Source organism: Aulonocara stuartgranti (assembly GCF_965226115.1).
Source record: "Aulonocara stuartgranti genome assembly, chromosome: 23".
NCBI classification, from domain to species: domain Eukaryota; kingdom Metazoa; phylum Chordata; class Actinopteri; order Cichliformes; family Cichlidae; genus Aulonocara; species Aulonocara stuartgranti.
The window spans coordinates 21,682,232-21,705,652 of NC_138958.1; the positions used below are offsets into that span (position 1 = coordinate 21,682,232).

At 40.8% G+C, this 23,421-nt stretch overlaps 1 protein-coding gene and 2 long non-coding RNA genes across 4 annotated transcripts in view; all 3 read left to right on the plus strand.

Annotated features, from left to right (window-relative positions):
• LOC309700900 overlaps nt 1-9,426 on the plus strand; it is a 447,937-nt gene extending 438,511 nt beyond the window's left edge. Inside the window, exons 2-5 of one of the 2 annotated variants that reach the window (XR_014274797.1) lie at nt 7,966-8,137; nt 8,480-8,627; nt 8,777-8,900; nt 9,019-9,426. This is a non-coding gene — a long non-coding RNA (uncharacterized lncRNA). The remainder of the gene's footprint in view (nt 1-7,965; nt 8,138-8,479; nt 8,628-8,776; nt 8,901-9,018) is intronic. The other variant, XR_014274798.1, reaches the window with a different exon arrangement.
• On the plus strand, nt 47-3,495 carry LOC309700889. The gene is made up of 5 exons (XR_014274786.1): nt 47-815; nt 934-1,000; nt 1,148-1,232; nt 2,737-2,920; nt 3,190-3,495. It is a non-coding gene; the product is annotated as an uncharacterized lncRNA (long non-coding RNA).
• A 630-nt stretch (nt 9,427-10,056) lies between the features above and the next one.
• LOC309701385 (uncharacterized protein) lies at nt 10,057-19,269 on the plus strand. The gene is made up of 5 exons (XM_082525506.1): nt 10,057-10,169; nt 10,208-10,649; nt 11,975-12,079; nt 17,286-17,882; nt 18,226-19,269. The coding sequence occupies exons 3-5, from the start codon at nt 12,062-12,064 to the stop codon at nt 18,904-18,906; spliced, it is 1,296 nt and encodes a 431-aa protein (XP_082381632.1). The 5' UTR covers nt 10,057-10,169; nt 10,208-10,649; nt 11,975-12,061; the 3' UTR covers nt 18,907-19,269.
• The last annotated feature ends 4,152 nt before the right edge of the window (nt 19,270-23,421 follow it).

Below are 23,421 nucleotides of genomic sequence, written 5' to 3' on the forward strand. Positions count from 1 at the left end.
CAAGGTATCAGGTTTTCTGTGTGATTACTTTTTCATATAGGACCAAGTATGTTTGGATAGCGTTTTGCCCTTGAAAACTGCCGTTGAATATTAGACATTGTTGTCTAATGTTATAAATGTATTGATGTGAAAGGTGTAAGTGTGACAAATATGGAATAAGATAGGAAATGAGAAAGGAGGCAAATACTTGTTGACAGGGCTATAGTCTGTAAATGGTCTTCTTTTGGCTATAGTAGATCTTTTACTTGTTCCTTTTTTAATTGTTTGTTAAAATAGTTTTTTCCATCATATTGAGTATAGAGGAATGCAACTGTGAGCTTTAGCAATTATCCCGCTTCAACAGGACCGTGATCCCGATGTGTGAGACAGCAGGGTGCTGCCACTGGTGTTGTAATGTGTGATTTAGTTCCTCCTAACATTTCAGTTTTCTTCCAGTATCTATCCTCTGTGATTACTGGCTCTTTAGACAGATTTAATAGAAGTGTGTGAGCTATTGGCTCAGTATAAAGGGTCAGTAGTGTTTTCATGTCACCTATCCATCTTCCATTTAGTCACCCAAAGCATGTAGTAAATACTGCTCACTTTTATTCACCTTCTCTTAAATCCAGAAAAATTCCCACTTGTTAACGTTGAGTGTGTGTGTGTGTGTGTGTGTGTGTGTGTGTGTGTGTGTGTGTGTGTGTGTGTGTGTGTGTGTGTGTGCCAGTTGCAGCCTCCAAGTTGAACACCATCACCAAATCCAACCTGGGTCAGTGTGTCAGCAAGTACGACCTGCTGGTCTGGTTTGAGATCAGCGAGCTGGAGCCCACTGGAGAGTGAGTATCCACCTGGAGTGTTATATTCACGCACAAGCTTTAAAGGAACCATAAAAATGATCTCCAGGAAGAATATTATAAGTTGGGATGTTGTGTCACCTCCTCCCTCCATGCACAGGTACATCCCAGCCATCGTGGATCACAGTGGAGGCCTGCCCTGTCATGGTACCTACCTGCTGCACCAGGTACAGGATTGGTGCACATGTTGTTTCCTTATTACTCACACAGTGGTAACTGCTTCCTTTGTACACAGTTGAATATCTTCTTTTAAAGCGTAATGTTGCTCTAGCTGTGCTCACTGTGATCCTGAGCTCCTGTTATGTTTGCTGCAGGGGATCCAGCGGAGGATCACAGTGACCCTCATCCACGAGAAAGGCAGTGAGCTCCATTGGAAAGATGTTCGTGAGCTGGTTGTAGGTGAGCAGCCTGCCTTTAGGGTCTAGTCGTGCTATACCTCTGTGTAGAAAACAAAACCCCAAAGCACCGAAACAATGTTTTATAGTGTTTGTGTGCTTTTGATAGAGGAAGACAGGACAGAACATCATTAAAGGGATTTGACTTTGTGAGATCACCCTGAAAACGCACCACTCGGTTCACTCTGAGATATTTTCAGTCTGGAAAGATGAATCTGTCGGGCTTCAGGCTGCTTCTCACTTTAAGCAGTTCATGCTGTAGCTGATGGACCAAAAATGACATTTGATATTTTAGACATTCAGCTGCTGACTCTGAAGCCAACAGGCTCTTGAGTGTGGATGATTGTTTTGGTACTGGATGCTGTGATCAAACAGCTGTTCTGATCTGTCTTCATTCATGCCTGTTGTTATTAAGCCTCCTAAGCTCCAAACCAGTAAAAGCAATCTTTGGAGGCAACACCCTTTTTAGTACTTTGCTGTATTTGTTTGTGATTGTGTGACACTGAACCACAGTGCTATGTATATCCTCTGTAACACTCAGACGTTTCCAGATCAGTGTTTCCCCCTCAGCTGTTTCTCACTATAGAGTCTTTCCTCTGTAACAATGAGGCACCAGCAGAGCATATCTGGCTCCCAGTCTGTGGCTGATAGTGCCCCCTGCTGTTAATAACAGGAACAGTGTAACCTTGTATGGAGCTCATAGTGATGGTCTGAAGATTGCTGCTGCAAGGCAGTAATTTGTATCCATGTGTGCTGTCTATTCTGAGCATATGCAGTTATGTGAGCTCTCAGGTTTTATGTATCAGGACATAATTAAAAACAATCAGGTCCTTAGTAGGTCTTAATATGAGGTAAATGCAACCTCAGATGAACAGCACAGAACACATTATACCAGGTCATTATTTATTTAACACACACTGAGCCGAAATTCAGATGTTTCAAAAACTAAGACATCCAAGACTATTTCCATAATTATTTAAGAGGGTCAGTATTAGCCAAGTGCTAATCAAGTGCACTAGATCATCAGTAAGTGTAACCACTACTGTCAGTTTGCTGGTGTGGCGTATTCAGGTAAGTGGTAACATACTGAGGAGGAGAGAAGCAGTTGTTGATACCCATGAATGTGGGAAGGCTTTGAAGTCGATCATTTTACAGCAAGAAAGATTATTCGCAAGTTAAAAAATCAAAAATTATCTTATATCTTATCTAACTATGAAGATGATGTTCTGGATAATCTCTACATGGACTTTTGGTATGTGTTTTACTATAGAAGATGATCAGTAATCTGTCTCATTCTCAGGTTTTGCAGCTAAACTCATCTGATTTATAACTAATTTACAGATAATCTGGGATGGAACAGATGTTGACCTGGATCCTCAAACTCCTGGAAAGCCACTGACAGGTCAAAATAAGTAAGCATATAAAACATGAAGTGTTTGTGAGGTTCATCTGCAGCACCTTTGTCTCTGTGAAATGTTTGCTAATTTAACATTTTCCCTCCTAAACAGGAAGGAGTTTGTGGAGGCCTATGTGAATCATGCCTTCAACACATCAGTGGAGAATCTGTTCCAGGAGTTCAAGCGAGGCTTCTTCCTGGTGTGTGAGCAGGATTTGGTGAGGCTGTTTTGACCAGAGGAGCTGCAGGGAGTGCTGGTCGGCCAGGACGTGCATGACTGGGAAAAGTTCAAACAGGTACAGTCAGCCAAACAGACACAGGCTGTAGTTTCACAGCTGTCCTGTAGCACAATAACTGTGTACTGCATACTGTCAAAAGCATTCAGTCGGCTGCTTTAACACAAATATGAACTTGAGTCACATCTCAGTCTTAATCCAGACTTTTGTATGATAGTATAATATAATAGTCAGCCCACCCTTCGCAGCTATAACTGCTTCCACTCTTCTGGGAAAGCTTTCCACAAGGTTTAGGTGTGTTTATGGGAATTTTTTGACTATTCTTCCAGAGGTGCATTTGTGGTGTCAGACACTGACGTTGGAGGAGAAGGCCTGGCTCACAGTTGCTGCTCTAATTCATCCCAAAGATGTTCTATCAGGTTGAGGTCAGGACTCTGTGCAGGCTAGTCCAGTTCTTCTACACCAAACTCACTCATCCATGTCTTTATGGACCTTGTATTGTGCACTGGTGCCCAGCCATGTGCACACATGCCCACACTTTACACTTGGCACAGTGCAGTCAGACAAGTACTTCTGGCAACCACCAAACCCTGACACATCCATCGGATTGCCAGTCAGAGAAGTGTGATTCGTCACTCCAGTAAACACATCTCCACTGCTTTAGAGTGTAAACTATGTTGCTGTAAATAGCAGGCCAATTCTTCTATTCTTATTATATTATGTGATGGGTACTTCTACTTTGATCACTTGTGTCTTTAACATATTTTTATTTTTCAGGCCCATTTAGGATTGGCTGCTATTGATTCTATATCTTTATATTATCTTAAGTGCAGCAGGAAATTCATTCATTGTTTTTATAAAAGCGCGATACAAATACAGGCCATTTATAAATCTACCATCTATAATAATAGGATACAAGGACTTTCTATGAGGGTTATAGGACTGTGGTGCCACCTGCTGGAAATGAGACAATCTTAATCCCAGTTGAAAGAAGACATTATTTTTGTAGGAGCCATTTTTGGGTTGATACCTCATGTTGCCGCTAGAGGTAACCTTTTTAAGTTTTTTCTTTTTTTTTTAAACTTTATTTAACAAACAATGAATATACAACATACGAACAGATGAAGTATACAAAACAACAGAACATGAACACAAAAAGCCAAGAGTAAAAGAAAAAGGTAACAATTATAAGAATTCACATACATGTATTGTTTTGAGAGCCTTTGTGTTGGTGGAGTCTGATATTGATTGTATGTACATTTCCACATCCTTAAAATAATGACAGAAATATGGTGTTTTGTTAGTAAACTTACATTTATGGATAAAAAATGTAGCTAAAAGTAGAGATGGACCGATCCGATATTACGTATCGGTATCGGTCCGATACTGACCTAAATTACTGGATCGGATATCGGAGAAAAATAAAAAATTTAATCCGATCCATTAAATATCACGAAAGCACCTCACAAAACTTGCAACATGCCGTAACTCACCTCAGAACGTTAGCACGTCGGAGCAGTATGCATCACGTGATAGAGTGGCTGACCTGTAGGTGGTCTGGATAGCATGTGGAGCTTCGCTAGCAACCCGGCATTTCATCTCCGACAAAGTTATCCCGAGAGAAGTAAAGCAAGTGTGTAAGTCCATCTCTGAATGTTTGTAAAGCATTCCTGCTTTAAGCTTAACAAACGACTGCCTCTTCTTGCTGCTACTTCAATCATGAAACTGCTTAACGATCAGCTGATCGGCTTTTCTGTCGCGAGTCCGTCTCTCTGGTTTGCTTTTGGCCCACTTTGCACCAGAAAGAGGAAACCAGCGGCTGAACAACAGCAGCACGTTTAAGCTTGATCAGCTGTTGTTAGAATGTATTTAATATTACTTTCTACTCCAGGATCTTTTTCTATGTAGCTGACGACTGGTAACTGTGCAGGGGCGGATCTAGCAAAGTTTAGCCAGGGGGGCCGATAGGGCATTAACAGGGAAAAGGGGGCACAAAGACATACTTTTCTTTCTTATTCTCATTTAAAATGTCTAGCTTTTAATAAATAATTATCTGACACCCAAAGTTTTAATTTGATGCAAAATGAATAGAAGTCCATTACTGTATATAGTAACTATTAAGTCTAATATATATACCCTAGTAAGCTATAGTACTTTTTCCTTTGGGAAGGTACCATCTGTGCAGTCTGCAATTCTGTTGAAGAAAGATGTTGAATCTATTTAATATTTCTTGAAAAATAATTGATTTCTGTGCATTTTTTTTCACACTGCATCAAATTAAGGTTGATTACGGCGATTAAGCATCATGAGGTGGAGGGTGGGGGGTGGTTCCCTATTTTTTATTTATTTATTTTTGTTGTTGCTGGGAGTTGGAACCCTATTAGTTAGGTTGCTTAATATTTATGCTAAGTACTCTTTAAAATACCAGAATAGGGAGGATGGTGTAGGTTTAAGTTTATTAGATTGATCAGTATTGCTGAAATATGAAATATTTTTTTTTGCATACAGGTATAACAGAATAGCTTTAGTGTAGTTGTTGTTTTAAACTTGAGTATGAACTTATACAAAATGCAGCAAGATATTTAAAAAACAGTTTTGTTGATTAAAAAACACTATATCGGATTCATATCGGTATCGGCAGATATCCAAATTTATGATATCGGTATCGGTATCGGACATAAAAAAGTGGTATTGTGCCATCTCTAGCTAAAAGTATGAACAAATTCATCATAAAAACATTTCTCATACTTCTTGGGGAACTTAAACAAACAATAAAACATTTTCCCATCATAAAGAAAACTCCCTTAAAATATGGACAATAACAAACCTGCTAAATTCCTTCCAGAATCTCTGTGTAAAAGAACAGTACCAAAAAAGATGCGTCACAGTTTCTGGATGATCCCCACAGAAAGTACAATTAGTATTTATGTCCCTTTTACATTTGACCATGTAGTGACTGGCTGGATAACATTTATGTAGAATTTTAAATGAGACTTCTTTCACCTTATTTACAATCAAATATTTATGGGGGACCATCCAGACTGTCTTCCACTTGATATCTGGAACATATCGGTTCCAATAAGATGTTATATATGGGAGAGAGACGATATCTTCTTGGAATAAACTACGTATTCTCTTATTGCTGTTACCAAGTTCCTGTGAAAAGCAGATTTTTCCTATTGGTGACTCAGCTGGATCAGGGAGAGTGACTGAGGCAGATATTGAGCTGTCAGTGTTTTTATATAACATTAAAGTCCCTGAGGGTGTGGCACCAAGCACCACTGAGGATTCCACCTTTTTAAGTTCCTGTATGGTAGGTTTATGTAAGGTATTTAAGGTGGACGCACGTAATCAGCGTCAGGTGTGTTGTTAATCATAAGAAGGCAAAACGTTTGTGACCGCTGCGCTTTTATCTTAAAATGTTTGGAACAAAGACCAAAAAGGACAAGATAAGTACTGCTGGAGTTATTGGACTGTTTAATTAATTCATGCATACCAGAAGCATCGCGTCACCCCCGCTAACAACCACCTCAGTGGCTTCAAGCCTACGCTGTCTACTACCCAGCTGCAAACGGAGCAATCGAACGGTTTCATCGTGCTCTCCGCACCTGTATCCAGACATCAATCCAGCAGTCGAAACCATGGAAGGCGACTGTGCTGGATTGGCTTCAAGTTTACTGTGCAACACCGCATGCAACTACTTCCCTCTACTTCCCTCTCCCTAAGAACTCCTGTGTGGCAGGAAGATGCGTACTATACTGGATGTACTCCCTTTGCCTCCTGCTGTGTCTCCACTGGATACGTTGCACGTCACTCAGTTCAGAAATATCAGTTGAAAATGCAACGTTACACTGATGGTAGGCGTCACGCACGGAAACCTTCTTTTCTACCAGGAGAGAGTGTGAGGATAAGGAAACCCCACCATGTTCCCAAAGGACATCCCAGATTTACCCCTCCTGTAACAGTAACAAAAGCCAAAGGCTTGAATGCCTTCTTGCTGAGTGATGGAAAGAGTTGGAATGCCACTCATCTAGCACGCTGTCGCCCAGTGACTGAAAAGAACGCTGACACTGTGTAAAAGTAAGTAAAGTGTAAAGTGAGCTTGTTAGTCCCCATAGGGAAATAATTCCTCTGCATTTAACCCATTCACCCAGTGAAGCAGTGGGCAGCCACCAGTGCAGCGCCTGGGGAGCAGTGTGTAGGGACGGTACCTTGCTCAGGGGTACCTCAGGGTAGCCGTTCAGTGGAGTCGAACCCCCGACCTTCCGATCATGGGGCCACCACTCTACCTACTGAGCTGCTAGGCTGCACCACACTCAGACTGGCTCACCTACTGCCAGAAGACTGCCACGTGTCAAGTACAAGCCTCGCTGGCACAAAGACTATATTGTAGCATAATAGGTTGCTTGAAAAAGAACATTAGAGAAATGTTATTACTTGTTCTATCTTGAGTTTAAAAAGAACTGATTTTCTGCCACCAATGCACTAAGAAAAAATTGTCATGGAAAAACTGGAATAATAATTTCTTTTCATTTTACGTAGGAGTGCAATATAGTTTCAGGCTTATTAAACTTTGCTAGTTGTAGTATTCTGATGGTATAACTATTGCGACATTTAAGTTCACAAGTGTATGTGTGACTTGCTAAACAGTGAATTACTTTATTTCTGTACTACGCTATTTGGTGAACTCTTTTCATAAAGAGAGAGGAGATGTTGTCCTGTAATGATCGTACCATATTGCACCACTAGAGGGTGGTGTCGTGAAATAAGAGTAAAGTGGAGTTGGAAAAGTTTTAGAGTTAGAGTATAGTTAGATGGCTAACTGATAACTTGTTGTGTCTCCCTGTTACCTCTACGATGTAAAGTCTGTGCTGAATTCATTAAAGAGCACTGTTCCTTTATGAGGACTGGTTTATTACCGGCCGCTACTACACTGTTCTTTAAGGATGTCTGCATTTCACACAACTGTCTAATAGGATAAAATAATTGACATTGTATACCCAAAGGTCAAGTCTGGATAAACGTGTATATGATCTCCAACTTGAGTGCAAAGCCAAGGCATATAATTGTGGTGTGTTGCTCTAATTTGTTTCCTCTCTGTGCAGGGGGATGACTGAAGGGATCACCTTGCTAATCCTTGCTGTCCAAACTGGCCTCATTGAGCTGCAGGTCATCCACAGAGCCTTCCTCCTCTCTATCATCCTCTTTATTGTTGTTGCTTCCATCCTGCAGTCCATGCTGGAGATAGCTGAGTCCTAGCCCTGGGAGCATCTAGAGGCAATTAAGATAATATACCAAAGACTTTTTTCATGTGTTTATTTTTAAGAAAACTCTGTGTCCCACTGTTTGTTTTATTTTTTACTGATCATAAACAACTATTAATAACTATGGGCAGTTAGTTAATTATCACAGAATTCATTATTTATGGTCATCAGTACAACTCATGCTAACATCATAAGTTAAGTAATACTACGGTGTACTGTCCTTCTTTCTTCATTCTTAAACAGGCAGTTTGTCTTTTTGACATCAATAAATGTAATCTGACTGAATGTGTGTTTGCAAAGCCTGTTATCAACCTGACTGCTTTCTCATACGCTGGTTTTGCTGCCCGTCCCGTAGGAGTTTGTGGAAGCACTTCCGTGCAGTTTCTCTCTGTCCCTTCCTGCTGATCTTTCCAGCGTACATGGCTTTTATGATCTGCCAGTTCTTCCACACGGACTTCTGGCTTCTCATCATCATCTCCTCCTCAATCCTCACCTCTCTCCAGGTAACACACAACCGCATCGCAGTGTGCAAAAACATTAAATTAAATAGTTTAAACTTGCTCTACCCAAACAGTTCAGGCCAATAATAATTAAACATGTATATTTGCTTGTTTTTTAATTCCATAATAACTCTGAAACACTCTACCGCCAGGTGCTTGGCACTCTGTTGACCTGTTGTTCTCTTCATGGTGGAGGAGTTTCATAAAGCTCCAGTGGAGAACATGGATGAAGTCATATATTGTGTAAATGGGACCTACAGATTGCTGGAGGTTCTGGTATGTGTCACACACACGTACAGCAACTCTTTGCTAAGTTCTGACTGTAAACCAACACTGTCATGTAATGCATCAGCACTGTCTCTGCCTCACTGTCAGTGATTTGTTACCTCACCAGGTTGCGGTGTGCTGTGGTGCATCAGAGAGTGTATTTGGCGAGTGGAGTATGATGGGAAGCACCATCATCTTGGTCCACTCATACTATAACGTCTGGCTCAGAGCCGAGCTGGGCTGGCAGAGCTTCCTGCTCAGGAGAGATGCTGTAAACAAGATAAAAAGCCTCCCCACAGCTAGCAATACACAGCTGGAGCAGTATAACGACATCTGTGCTATACCTTGTGTGTCACCTCTGACACCAAGAACTGCAGCAAGCGTTTGGTGCTAGAGGTCACATTTTGAGTTTGTGAAGATATTTAAGGTAGACACACGTAATTAGCGGCAGCTGTGTTGTTGATCGGGAGGAAGCAAACAGTTTGTGACCGCTGCGCTGCTGTTAAATCCTAGAAATAAAGAATCTGAAGGACAAGATGAGTAAGGCTGGAGTTATTGGACTGTATCAAGTTTAATAAATTCATGCATACCAGTGACATCGCGTCACCCCCGCCAACGAACACCCCAGTGGTTTCAAGCCTGGGCTTAGCCTCTATAGGAGAGGTTTCAGCCATGTGTGTCCATCACAAGCCCACCACCATGATCTCAGGCCTTGAGGCAACAATCATGAAAACTAATCTTAACTGAGAGTGTTGGATGTCCTCATTGTTGCAGAGCACATGGACAGCTTACTCACCTGGTTCTGTGGGCCAGCAGCACATGTCACACCATTCATCACCCTTGTCATCACATTCAATCTTGGTCTGAGAGAAACCTGAAGACAGAAACGTTCAATGATAAAAACACACAGTGGAATAAAATTGTGAGAAGTCATCAGTTGATGCAGTTTAAGGACACTTGTTGTTCTGTGCAGTCTCACCTGGAGCTCACGCTTCTAGTTCATGCCATCATCACCAAAGATTCTTCAAATAATAGTTTAAAGATGTCCATGAATGCACTGCTAACTGCTCTTCACCCTGATAAAAATCAACATGCATTTAGAATAAGAAACACTTTTACAAAACCAAAAGCTTCACTGTACTTAGTGATTTATATGTCTAAGAAACAGGTTCAGTTTGTAACTGAGAGAGCGGCTCAGTGGTGCTGAATTATATTTCCAATAGAAACACAATTTCATATGTTGTAGTAACAACACACTGCCACAAGATGGCAGCCTAGGCCTACTTTACCATGCTGTTCCAGTCAAAAAGAAAAAGTGACAGAGCCTTGAAAGAGTGACAGAGACACTTTTTATGAACTCATCTGTAATGTGTCACCTTTTCTGTAGAATGAAGAAGTGCTTCCCTTCTTTTAAAGTAAATACAGGCTTACAAAGATCCTCTAAACAAAAAATCCTCGCCTGCAGAGAGCAAAATCTCTTAAATAAATGGGGGTAAGCGTAAGCTGAAGCCATCTGATGTTTATGTTCATGAATATAACACACTGAAACATTTTGTCTTTGTTTTTATTGTTTATTAAAATACTTTTAAATGTCTAGTTTTAGTTTAAGAACCATCTAGTCCAGCAGGTGGCGGTAATGCACCTTAAAGCTCTAACCGCCAAAGAAAAACCCCAAAGAAGAAGAAGCCGCGAAGTTCCCGCTTCATTGTGTTTGTGTTTTAGTTTATTTTTCTTCCTCATCTAAAGTGAAGCACTAAGGTAACTTTGATCTGAGTTCAGTCAATCTTGAATTTAGCTCCTGAGTGAAGTTTTCTGTTGCTCTCCTCGGTCTCTGTTGTCAGTTATTTGTGAACCAGTTGAAAGAAAAAGCCTCTACATCAAGTCAAGCTGCTATAAACTAATTTACAAGAAAATATTAATAAATGCTAATGAAACACAGAGAAGAAAACAGTGTTATTATTAGAAGAAAGCTTTTAAATTAGCTAAGTGTAATCAGAGTTTCTATTATTTTATTAGTCTGTTACTAAGCGCTAGTTAGCATCTCTGTCACTGTGTGGCACCTGCATAGTTTTTGAATGCAGCGTGCTATCCAAGCTAGCTAGCTAGCTAGCTAACGCCAGCCATCATCAATATAAGGTCACTTCCAGCGCCAAAAAATCCAAATATGTTGGCGGTAAAAGTGCTATAATGAAATCAATTTAAAAGAAAGGTAAAAAATAAATGTATTCCAGACTAAAACACAGCTGCCTTTGTCTTATCAGCGCAAAGTTGTGTCAGCCCACAGGGCATGTGATTGTAAAAACTGGCCTCACTCTGAGAGGCCTGTTGTTAGAATCATTTCAAAGATAATTTGATAAATTCTGATCAGTATTCAGTAAATGAGCCTGATTAACTGTTAGCAAAATAATAATGATAGGCCAGAGATACCAGAGATTCATTTTTAAAACAAATACAGCCTCGAACCCCAAGAGGGGATCTGTGTTTTAAAAGTACTGCAGAGTTTTTAAAATAGAATAGAATAGTCTTTTATTGTCTTTGTACATATTCAACTAAATTGTGGGTGCTCCACACCAACTGTGCATGGAAAACAATATAAATAGTAAGACAGTAAGAATAAATTAGAGGACAGGTTGCAGAATGCTTGAAAGTAGTGCAATGGACTTGATATAAGTAGAGAATCGGAGTGTGACTGAGTGATGAGGGTTACTCAGATCATGGCTCAGATTTCTACACCCACTCAGATAGGATAATCTTCCACGGCACACCTGATCAGTTCTCACGGCACACGTATATATGCCGCGGCACAGTGGTTGGGAAACACTGTACTCGTTTATGCAGGTCCATCGATTGTTCTGTTTTTGTTCTTTGCCAGGGCTTTTTTTTAAAGAGGAATTGCTCTCCTGGTACTGGTGTGCCATACTGCTGAATTTGGTATCGGTGCTCAAACCTTTTGTGTATGTTTTAAACAAGTTGCTCACCCAGGGAAGCTAAAATTTGTTGTTTGTGCTCTCAGATGAACATATGAGACACTTTGACTCTTCAGTGCAGTGTGGAGCCTAACAAAGTTCTGTTTTGTGTCCCAGCTGATCAGCAGGAGGAGAATAGTCTGACGGAGCAGCAGGGGAACATTTACGCTACTTGGACTCAGCTCAGCCACTGCAGAGAAAACAATGAGTTCGACAAAGAAGGTGACAGATACTAGTGTTAAGAAATACTCCATTAACCCTTTAAGGCCTATTGGAGCAGGAATGCTCCGTTTTGCGTAACAATTTTAAAATCCCGGTAGAACTGCACTTAAGCTAACACAATTATTTTATTTAGGAATAGTTGTACTTACATCTTATGCCATCAGCTTGCCCTAGGTCACGTTTCCTTCCACATATGTATTTGCAGAAATTGCATAAAAAGCACTTGCAGCAAAAAAACATAATATACCAGAAACACGCTTTGCTGTTCATAGCACTTCCTATGTTGGAATAGATGCCAGCGCGAACTATCACATGTCCGACTTTACCTGCCAAAACCTGCCTTCAGCGACACCTATACTGGTGTTTTTAAAAGTCATGTTTGACTTTATTCTTTTCTGTATTGTTTCTGGGATGCTTAGAACTCAAACTGCACTGTTGGTAATAGTTTATTTTGATGCACATGCTGTTTGTTTGCAAATTTGCATTATAATATTTATTTTTGTTTTTCCTCAAAAATGCTCAAAAACAAATTTCCTGTGGTTGGAAACAATGTGCAACTTTTTTAAATTTACAGTTTTGAGGGATACAATTTTCTAACTACAAATATGTGTAAAAAACAAAACAAAAACAATTTAAATTTTTTTGTATTTTATTGCAGTTTTTTTGCACTTTATGTAGTTACTATGGACTTAATGCATAGATATTATTAACATTTGGGATATAATGGTCATATTGATGTATAGCAACTTGAAATGCTCCCCAAAATGGCATTAAGGCAGGGCTCTAGACTAACTTTTTGCCGGTACGCCTAACTTTAAAAAGTTAGGTGTACCAGCACAAAAGTTAGGCGCACACAAATTTTATAATAATTTATATAATATAATGTGTTTTTCTGGATACACTGTGCTTTTTCAGCATTCAAAGATTGATGACACCGTGTCAGAGCACTGGCTATGAATTTCAGAAGGATCAGGCCTTAACTTAACAGAAAAGTTAGCAATAGTTCTTTTCCTATTACAGCTACATCCACTTCTGTCGTGCCTAGGCTGCTCACTAGGGCTGGGTATCATCACTGATTTCTATAATCCATTCGATTCCGGTTTTCAAAGTCCCGATTCGATGCAACTTAGCCTCAGACAGTCAGAAATATTATAATTCTGATCATTTATCAGTACTGACTTCTTCAGAATTGTGAACATCACAGCAGATGCCTTTGTGTGAAAGTAACTGAGAATAAAACACAGAAAAACATGAAGGAGATTTTCCTTGTCTGGCTTTTTATAGCAGATAACCTTCAAAATATTCTACAATGTTCTGCATATAAAGTTCGCTGGTCGCATTTGCGACCAAATTGGTCGCACTCTAGAGCCCTGCATTAAGGGCATGTAAAAATTAGAGATGGACCGATCCGATATCACGTATCGGTATCGGTTCGATACTGACGTAAATTACTGGATCTGATATCGGAGAGAAATAAAAAATGTAATCCGATCCATTAAATTTCAAAAAAGCACCTCACAAAACTTGCGACATGGCGTAACTCGGCTCATAACCGTAGCACGTCGGAGCAGTGTGCTCACGTGATAGAGCGGCTGTGTGTATTTGTAGCCTCGCTACCAATCCGGCATTTCATCTCCGAGGAAGTTATCCCAGAGAGAAGTAAAGCAAGTGTGTAAGTTCGTCTCTGAATGTTTGTAAAGCATTCCTGCGATGGAACATATATGGAGCGACTGCCTCTTCTCTCCCCCTCCCTCTCCTGCTGCTACTTCAGTCATGAAATCATGATCAGCTGATCGGCTTTTCTGTCGCGAGTCCGTCTCTCTTGTTTGTTTATTGCCCACTTCGCGCCAGAAAGAGGAAACCAGCAGCTGAACAACAGCAGCACGTTTAACCTTGATAAGCTGTTGTTAGAATTTATTTAATATTACTTTCTACACCAGGATCCTTTTCTAGCTGACGGCTGGTAACTGTGCAGGGGCGGATCTAGCAAAGTTTAGCCAGGGTGGCCGATAGGGCATTAACAGGGAAAAGGGGGCACAAAGACATCCTTTTCTTTCTTATTCTCATTTAAAATGTCTAGATTTTAATAAATAATTATCTGAATCTTACACCCAAAGTTTTAATCTGATGTAAAATGTATAGAAGTCCATGACTGTATATAGTAACTAAGCCTAATATACCCTAGTAAGCTTTACTACTTTTTCCTTTGGGAAGGTACCATCTGTGCAGTCTGCAATTCTGTTGAAGAAAGATGTTGAATCTATTTAATTATTCTTGAAAAATAATTGATTTCTGTGAATCTTTTTTCACACTGCATCAAATTAAAGTTGATTATGTTGATTAAGCATCATGAAGTGGAGGGTGGGTGATTCCCTATCTATTTTTTTTTTTTTGCTGGGAGTTTTAGAGCCCTATTATTTAGGTTACTTACTCCTTAAAATACCAGAATAGGGAGGATGGAGTAGGATTAAGTGTATTAGATTGATCACTATTACTGAACTATGAAATATTTGGGTGCTGTGTATTTTTTGCATACAGGTATAACAGAATAGCTTTAGTGTTTTGTTTTTTAACTTGAGTATGAACTTATACAAAAACAGCAAGATATTTAAAAAAAACCCAGTTCTGTTGATTAAAAAATACGGATTCATATCGGTATCGGCAGATATCCAAATTTATGGTATCGGACATAAAAAAGTGGTATCGTGCCATCTCTAGTAAAAATATAAACATAAGCTCTTGGTTCTATGGTAGGTCTTAAAGGGGTAAAAGATGAAGTACTGATATATATATTATGCAAAACTAACTGAACCTTGTGCTATATTAATGTAATGTAATATTCATGTAATAATACAATGCCTACATTGTAGAGGGTGACTTTGCCTCTAAAGAGGAAAATGGGCAGGGAAGAGGTTAAAGTGGGATTCAGCAGGATTCAACCCTAAAATCAGCTGTAGTGGCTCAGTGTGGGGAAAAGAGTCACAGCTCACAATCATTTCTATTGAGAGCTCCAGTCGATGCTCTTAATGTACAGGATGTGATCAGCTGACCTGCTGCTCTCTGTGGATGTACACAACTGAATTCAACCAGATGTCTGCAGATGTTTCATGAGTTGTCCTGGCTGATTTCCATCCTCTACACCAGGGGTGTCAAACTCAACTGCACAGGGAGCAAAACTCAAGGCACACTTTAGGTCGCGGGCCAAACAAGATAAACATTTATTGAACACACTAAAACCATGTTTTTTAAACAGAAATATGAATAAAAACAGACAGGAATTTTATTCCAGAATAAATAAACTTAAAAAATCAACTTTAACTTTAAATGTTTTGATCTTCATAAAAATATATCCTGTCAAAATTATGCAAGTTAGAAATATGAACATGCTGCAAAAACCCCAGAAAAAATAAATGAAAACATACACAAGGTTGGAGCTGTATGTAGACGGAGCTGGGGCATTGCTGCAGGAATGGAACTAATAAACTGTGCAGGCCATTCAGTGTCGTACTTTGCCTTGAGTGTACCATTACACTGCAGCTCCATCTGAATCTGCACAGGTGCAGTTTCCACGTAAAGAAGAAGCTTGAAATTCTCTTTTTGTGCTTCACAGTCACCAAAGCGCCGCGAACTCAGTGCGCTCAGTTTATCAGCAAAGTGCGCCGACTTGGTTCAACATTACTTGGCAACAGGGAAAGTGAGACAGGTTGCACTGGTGCATTTGTGACAGCTTCACTTGAAATGCCTTCACTGCATCATACATGCCATGTCCATTGTTAAATCTCCCAATTCTTTTGATCTTTGGGCTGAAGGAAGGACAATACTCGGTGTATAAATGCTCAATCAACAATCTTTTATTCCATACAATTCAACACTTTTGAGCATAAACCATCCGGAGGGGAGATGAGCGCGGGAGGGTGTCCGCCTGATCTCGAAGCGTCTGAGTGTTTCTCACATTCTTATAGCTTCAGCCCCCCTCCACCTAGTCATAAAACCTAAACATTCACATTCTTTCTCTCTTACGGCGCCTAAGTGACGGCCTTGGCTCCCTGTTTTATCTCCTCCTGATGAGATGGGGCAGAAAACCTCTCCGGTATGCTCTGTTCTCTTCTAATCAGACAAATAAGGCCATGACTCTCTGAAAACAGTATTTCTTATACCTCAGCAGTATAATGCATCATAAAACAATATCACTCATTCACAATAAATCAGCAGTCTAATGTAATACAAATCAGTTTAATAACTGTAATAGTTGTCACCTTCTTCAAAGTCAGGAGAATAATGCAAACTAAAACTACATAATAATTTCACTATCTTTAATTAGGGGTATAACGTGGCATAAGATAATATAATAATCTCACACCATGAACTGACAGATTTCTTTGCTGAGCTCAAAAACTCTATTGAGAACTTTTCCCCAACTCAGCCAACGGAACTCTGTATGATAAGGATGTCGCCAAACTCTGAATCATAGAAGGATGAAATTGACGGTGATTTAAACCTTTAAACTCAGATAAAATTTACGGTTTGTGTTACAGTGATCGTTACATGCTCCATTTATAGGACTTTACCACACAGCCTGGTGTATGATGCAGGATTGGATTTCATGTGTTACTGTTTAGGCTCAAATCAATTTGATCTTTGATGCCCGCAGTGATGAAATAACTCCCCTCAAATGACTTAAACCAAAAGTAACAAGCCTGTGTTGAAAATGTAAGGAGTAGAAAATACAGATTTTTTTTTTTTTAATGTAGCGAGTAAAAGTAAAAAAAAACGTCAGGTTACAGTCAGACTCTGACATCATCCTTCACTGAACCAAGCTAGTAACTGTTACATATGATTTATTATTATCGAATAAATTATACAATTATAGAAATATATAATAGGAAACAAACAGGAAATATAAAAAAGTACAGACCTGGTAAACATTTATTACTATTCTGAGTGTGTTAGCATTAATATTTGTGCACAGGCAGGAGGGATGGGCATGATTTTAGAGTGTTTGAACAATGATTAATTATCTTTAACAGCAGGTTGGATGTAATGTGTTACTACTACCAGTAGGTGGGGATAAGAGACCTTTAAGGTGTTTGGTGCCACACTCCACCTTCAGGTTTAAAACTAGTGTTAATGGAGGGAGTTTGAAGCTTCAGTTTGTTTAATGACTGCATTTCACTCACTGCCTCTGTTTGTATCTCTGTCACTGCAGGACCAACGTGGACCGAGAAGTCAGCGCTCTCAGGAGGCCGACAAACCTCACAGAAGAAAGAGAGAGAAAAAATACACCTGTGACGAGTGTGGGAAGGATTTTACCTGGAAGTTTAAACTAAAACAACATCAGCTCATCCACACTGGAGAGAGACCGTTCAGCTGTGACTTGTGTGGAAAGTCGTTTTCCTGGAAGAATTCCCTGAAAACACACCAAGTCGTCCACAGTGGAGTTAAAGCTTACAGCTGTGATCAGTGTGGCAGAGCTTTTACTCACAGTAGCCACTTACAGAGACATCTAGTTACCCACTCTGGAATTAAGGCATACAGCTGTGACATCTGTGGAAAAACGTTCAGCCAGCTAGGGTACCGAAATATACACCTACGCATTCACTCTGGAGAAGATGTGTACTGGTGTGATCAGTGTGGCAAATACTTTACAACAGACACACAGTTACAACGCCACATGTTTACCCACACTGAGGAGAGACCTTATCAATGTGACCTGTGTGAGAAGACTTTTAAACCTCCACAGTACCTGAGACAACACCAACAGATCCACACCAGAAAGAGACTCTACAAGTGCAGTTACTGTGAGGTTTGTATTTTTATTTTATTCTTGTAAGTTCAGTCTGACTGTTTGGAACAAGTCTGCTCATTAAATTGTGTTAGCATGTTAGCACTTCTACTGCACCGAAGAGTAGCTCTGAGCCATTATTCAGGTTTTCATTTCATTTAAGTGTAAGTCAGATGTTACTGTAATATTAAATAAGTATTGCTGTAGTATTATGGTGGTAGTATTGTAGTTATTGTAGCCCAGTAAACTGAGTGTGTTAATCGAAACAGTAAAATGTAACTGGACGTCTGCTCTTTATTTCAGGCGACTTTCAGGATAAAAGTGTTGAAGGACTGACTTACACTGTCTTTGTGTCTTTGTTTAGAAGCAGAGCGACACAGATGGATCCACTTCTCAACCCTGTCATTGCTGTGGTGGTGGGAAAGACTTTCGTTGTGACATCTGTGGAAAAACTTTCAGTCAGCAAGCCGGCCTAAAAATACATCAACGTAAACACACTGGAGACAAACTGAAATACTGCAAAGAATGTGGGAGAAGCTTCCCCACATCAGCTGAGTTAAAACAACATGAACTCTTTCACAGTGGGGTCAAAAAGCACCTCTGTGATCAGTGTGGGTCATCCTTCACCACTGCAGGTAACCTTAAAAGACACAAACGAGTCCACACAGGAGAGAAACCATACAAGTGCAGACACTGTGACAAAAGCTTCTCACAGTCAGGTAATCGTAACGAGCATGAACGTACACACATGGAAGGAAACTACAGCTGTGAGCAGTGTGACAAGAGCTTCAGTAATCTCAGTTCATACTCTGCACACAAACGATCCCACGTTACTAATAAACTGTTTCACTGTTACCACTGTGCCAAAACATTCACTTCATTATCTGCTCTGTGCAAACATCAGCGCGATCACGCAGGGCTGAAACCGTTCCCATCACAGGACGACAGCGAATCTGAAGAGAGAGAAACATCCTCTTCTGGTTTCAGAGTCCAACTTAAAACCCTGGAGATCAGGCTCCACAGAGTTCAGGTCAGCTCTCCTTAAGTTTAAGTTAAAGTTCTAATGAGGCTATGAATCAAACTGTTCCTATAGTTCAATGTTAATCTTTATAAATTGTTCTTCTGTTTGTGTTCAGTCGTTACCTTTTTTTTCAGTGGTTGGATTAAAAATCAGTTTCAGTTGAAGTTTTTATTGAATGTATTTTGTTAAATAAAGTTAAAAAAATGTTAAATAAAGAATTGTTTGAACGACAAAGATTTTGAGCCATGATGTCATTTCCTGTATTTCAGAGTAAAGACTGAAGTGACGAATGGAAACATGTTTACAGTCATGGAATAAACACTGATGGGTCATCTGTAGGAAGTTCTATTGCTGACCTGACAGACTCGACCTTGTTTACAAAGAAAGAAAGGAACTGATGACACGTGTCAGCAGAGGCTTTCAGGGTTGTTTAGAGTAGAGCTGATAGTCTTAAAGAGAACACGGCGATTTTGACAATTTAACACAATGATCTGAGAAAAATGTCTGTTTCTCTCATTTTCACCGTATTCTGATCAAATTTCCAACATTCTTTTAACATGACCGGTACCGGTCCGTGAGTCGTTTGGTACCGGGCCGCGAGAGTTGAGGCTCAGGTGTGAAATGTATGGTTTTCAGGGTTTTTATCGGTTTTCAGTGTTATTTTGTTAGTGTTTTTATCGTTAACTCGGTTTTCCTGGGTCTTTTCACGTGTGTTATGAATAAATCTTCTTTTTTTCGGTATCGGTACTAGTTTTATTTTGTTGAATTTATCCGCAACACCTTAAAGGCCGGTCCGTGAAAATATTGTTGGGCATAAACCGGTCCGTGGCGCAAAAAAGGTTGGGGACCGCTGCTGTAAAGTATAAAAAAAAACTCCTCCCCCTGCTACGCCTCAGTAGTCTAATGTATTCATCAATTGTTCTCTTAATTATTCAAAGTTGGTTCAACTTATCATGTTCTGGGTTCTATCCTTTATGTATTTAATCTTCAATTTTATTTATTTGTGTAAGCGATATTTTTGACAACCTTTAACACACTTAAAGAGCCGCTTTCACCGTCTTCCCTCCAGCTGTTTCCTGTTGCTCGCTCTCTTCTTCTCTTATCTGATCATCTCGAGCACGTCTTGTACAACACTGTTACTTTTGCAGGCACACATTCAGTTACAAGCTCAACCACATTTTGCCCTATATACAGTGGGGCAAAAAAGTATTTAGTCAGCCACCGATTGTGCAAGTTCCCCCACCTAAAATGATGACAGAGGTCAGTAATTTGCACCAGAGGTACACTTCAACTGTGAGAGACAGAATGTGAAAAAAAAAAATCCATGAATCCACATGGTAGGATTTGTAAAGAATTTATTCGTAAATCAGGGTGGAAAATAAGTATTTGGTCACCTCAAACATGGAAAATCTCTGGCTCTCACAGACCTGTAACGTCTTCTGTAAGAAGCTTTTCTGTCCCCCACTCGTTACCTGTATGAATGGCACCTGTTTGAACTCATCATCTGTATAAAAGACACCTGTCCACAGCCTCAAACAGTCAGACTCCAAACTCCGCCATGGCCAAGACCAAAGAGCTTTCGAAGGACACCAGGAAAAGTATTGTAGACCTGCACCAGACTGGGAAGAGTGAATCTACAATAGGCAAGCAGCTTGGTGTGAAAAAATCAACTGTGGGAGCAATCATCAGAAAATGGAAGACATACAAGACCACTGATAATCTCCCTCGATCTGGGGCTCCACGCAAGATCTCATCCCGTGGGGTCAAAATGATCATGAGAACGGTGAGCAAAGATCCCAGAACCACACGGGGGGACCTGGTGAATGACCTGCAGAGAGCTGGGACCAAAGTAACAAAGGTCACCATCAGTAACACACTACAACGGCAGGGAATCAAATCCCGCAGTGCCAGACGTGTTCCGCTGCTGAAGCCAGTGCATGTCCAGGCCCGTCTGAAGTTTGCCAGAGAGCACATGGATGATACAGCAGAGGATTGGGAGAATGTCATGTGGTCAGATGAAACCAAAGTAGAACTTTTTGGTATAAACTCAACTCGTCGTGTTTGGAGGATGAAGAATACTGAGTTGCATCCCAAGAACACCATACCTACTGTGAAGCATGGGGGTGGAAACATCATGCTATGGGGCTGTTTTTCTGCCAAGGGGACAGGACGACTGATCCGTGTTAAGGACAGAATGAATGGGGCCATGTATCGTGAGATTTTGAGCCAAAACCTCCTTCCATCAGTGAGAACTTTGAAGATGAAACGAGGCTGGGTCTTCCAACATGACAATGATCCAAAACACACCGCCCGGGCAACAAAGGAGTGGCTCCGTAAGAAGCATTTGAAGGTCCTGGAGTGGCCTAGCCAGTCTCCAGACCTCAACCCCATAGAAAATCTGTGGCGGGAGTTGAAAGTCCGTGTTGCTCGGCGACAGCCCCAAAACATCACTGCTCTCGAGAAGATCTGCATGGAGGAATGGGCCAAAATACCAGCTACTGTGTGTGCAAACCTGGTAAAGACCTATAGTAAACGTTTGACCTCTGTTATTGCCAACAAAGGTTATGTTACAAAGTATTGAGTTGTATTTTTGTTATTGACCAAATACTTATTTTCCACCCTGATTTACGAATAAATTCTTTACAAATCCTACCATGTGGATTCATGGATTTTTTTTTTCACATTCTGTCTCTCACAGTTGAAGTGTACCTCTGGTGCAAATTACTGACCTCTGTCATCATTTTAGGTGGGGGAACTTGCACAATCGGTGGCTGACTAAATACTTTTTTGCCCCACTGTAGGTGTCTCACTCTCCATATGTTTCCTGTCGACTTATTCATGGCATGAATATCTTTAACACCTTCTGCATCACTACTTGCTAAGCAAAGACAAAGCAAAATGTTTCACCTCTACCCTAGAAATAAATCTACGTAATATCTGTGACCATAAGCGTGCATGCATTGACCTTTTACTGCACTCTAAGTCACCTTTCACAACAGATCATCTCTTCATGAGCACTTTTTCAGTATGTGTAAGAAAGTGTGCATTATAACCGCTTATTCTACTAAAAGATCAAAGAGAAAACAAACATTTTCAACGTCACTTCCTCTGCCTCCGATATCGGTCATCCTACCTTTTCGACAGATTTAAAAGCCTCTAAGCCCAGGTTTGCCCACCTTGCTGTTCAATTGACCGTTCTCTGTCCAGGACAGCGGCCCGATTTCTAAGTCTTATGTTAATTTATAAGCGCTTCCCGCAGCTTAACAGGAAGCTCCACTTAACCGGCATCTAAGTATCCCACTTTTTTTTTAAACAATGTCTTTTTTATTAAGAGGTTTCCTTTTGTACACATAAACATCAACATATATATTATACATATAGACAGAAAGAAAAGAGAAGGATTACAGATGATCTATACATTAAGGGTTTTTTTTTTTGTGTCCCGTTTGGATCTATAGCCATCAGAATTGTTGTCTTAAGGCCAAGAAAGATGCCAAGCGGATTTATTTTACCAAGTGGATCATCATGGCCTTGCGATATTGGTCCATTTGATTGACCTTTATTATAATTATGAATTTATTTTATTTACAGTTGCTACAAACGGGACAGACATGACTGGGGGATAGGACAGGGAGAAAGAATGAAAGAAAGAGAGGGAGAGAAAGAAAACCAAAGGGGAGAAGAGACGGTGAGAAGGGGGAGAAGAAAGAAAAAAAAACAAACAAAAAAAACCAAAAAAACACCTGGGTCACCTGTATGGAGAAAAAAAACAGAAGAGAAAGCAAACAACAAAGAGCAACATAATAAAAAAAACGGCACCATCACAATAAACTAGCTAGCAGTAGATACTAAATAATAAACGATATTGTGCAGCACGCAAGATAGACAGCGCACAATGTGCTTTGAGGCAGCAGCCAAGAAAGCTGTAGTCCGCGTCTGTGAATATCCGTGTGTACACCTGTGTGCATACCTGTGTGGATCAGCATGCTTGCATTCCAAAGGTTTCTCCATGTAATGATCTGCTAGAGGGTGTGGGGGGGCCACAGCCCCGTCCACCAGGGCATGAAGCAGGTATGGAGGAGATCAAAACTCCAGACATCCAGAGGCCCCCAGAACACAACAGACCAAGGAAGACCAACAGAGGGGCAGCCGCGCCACTGTCCCAGAAAGAGCTGAGGAGAGTCCCAGATGAGGGCTCACTCAGCAGCCACGGAGCAGAAGCCAGGGGGAGTTGCAGTGACGCACCCGTGAGCTCCGCCGGCAGCCAGCTGTGCCTGAGTGACCGAGCCCCAGGCCGAGAGGCCGGGGGCACCCCACCTCCGAAGTGGCCCGAGCGAGCCCCAGGCTCCAGGCCCCGATAAGCGGCCGCCAAGGAGTGAGCCGGTGTGTACCCGGACGCCCACCCCCAGACACAAAGAACCACCAACGCACCGACACCTGAGGGAGTCCGCCACTGGCAGGGGAAGTGGTGGTGGGTGGAGATAGGCCTCCAAACCTTGGAGGGCCTGAGATGTCCCCAGAGAGGTGGCGTCTGATACC

Coding starts and splice junctions, on each gene's coding strand:
- LOC309701385 (XM_082525506.1), top strand. Junction 17,883..18,225: donor ACAAGTGCAGTTACTGTGAG/GTTTGTATTTTT, acceptor GTCTTTGTTTAG/AAGCAGAGCGACACAGATGG.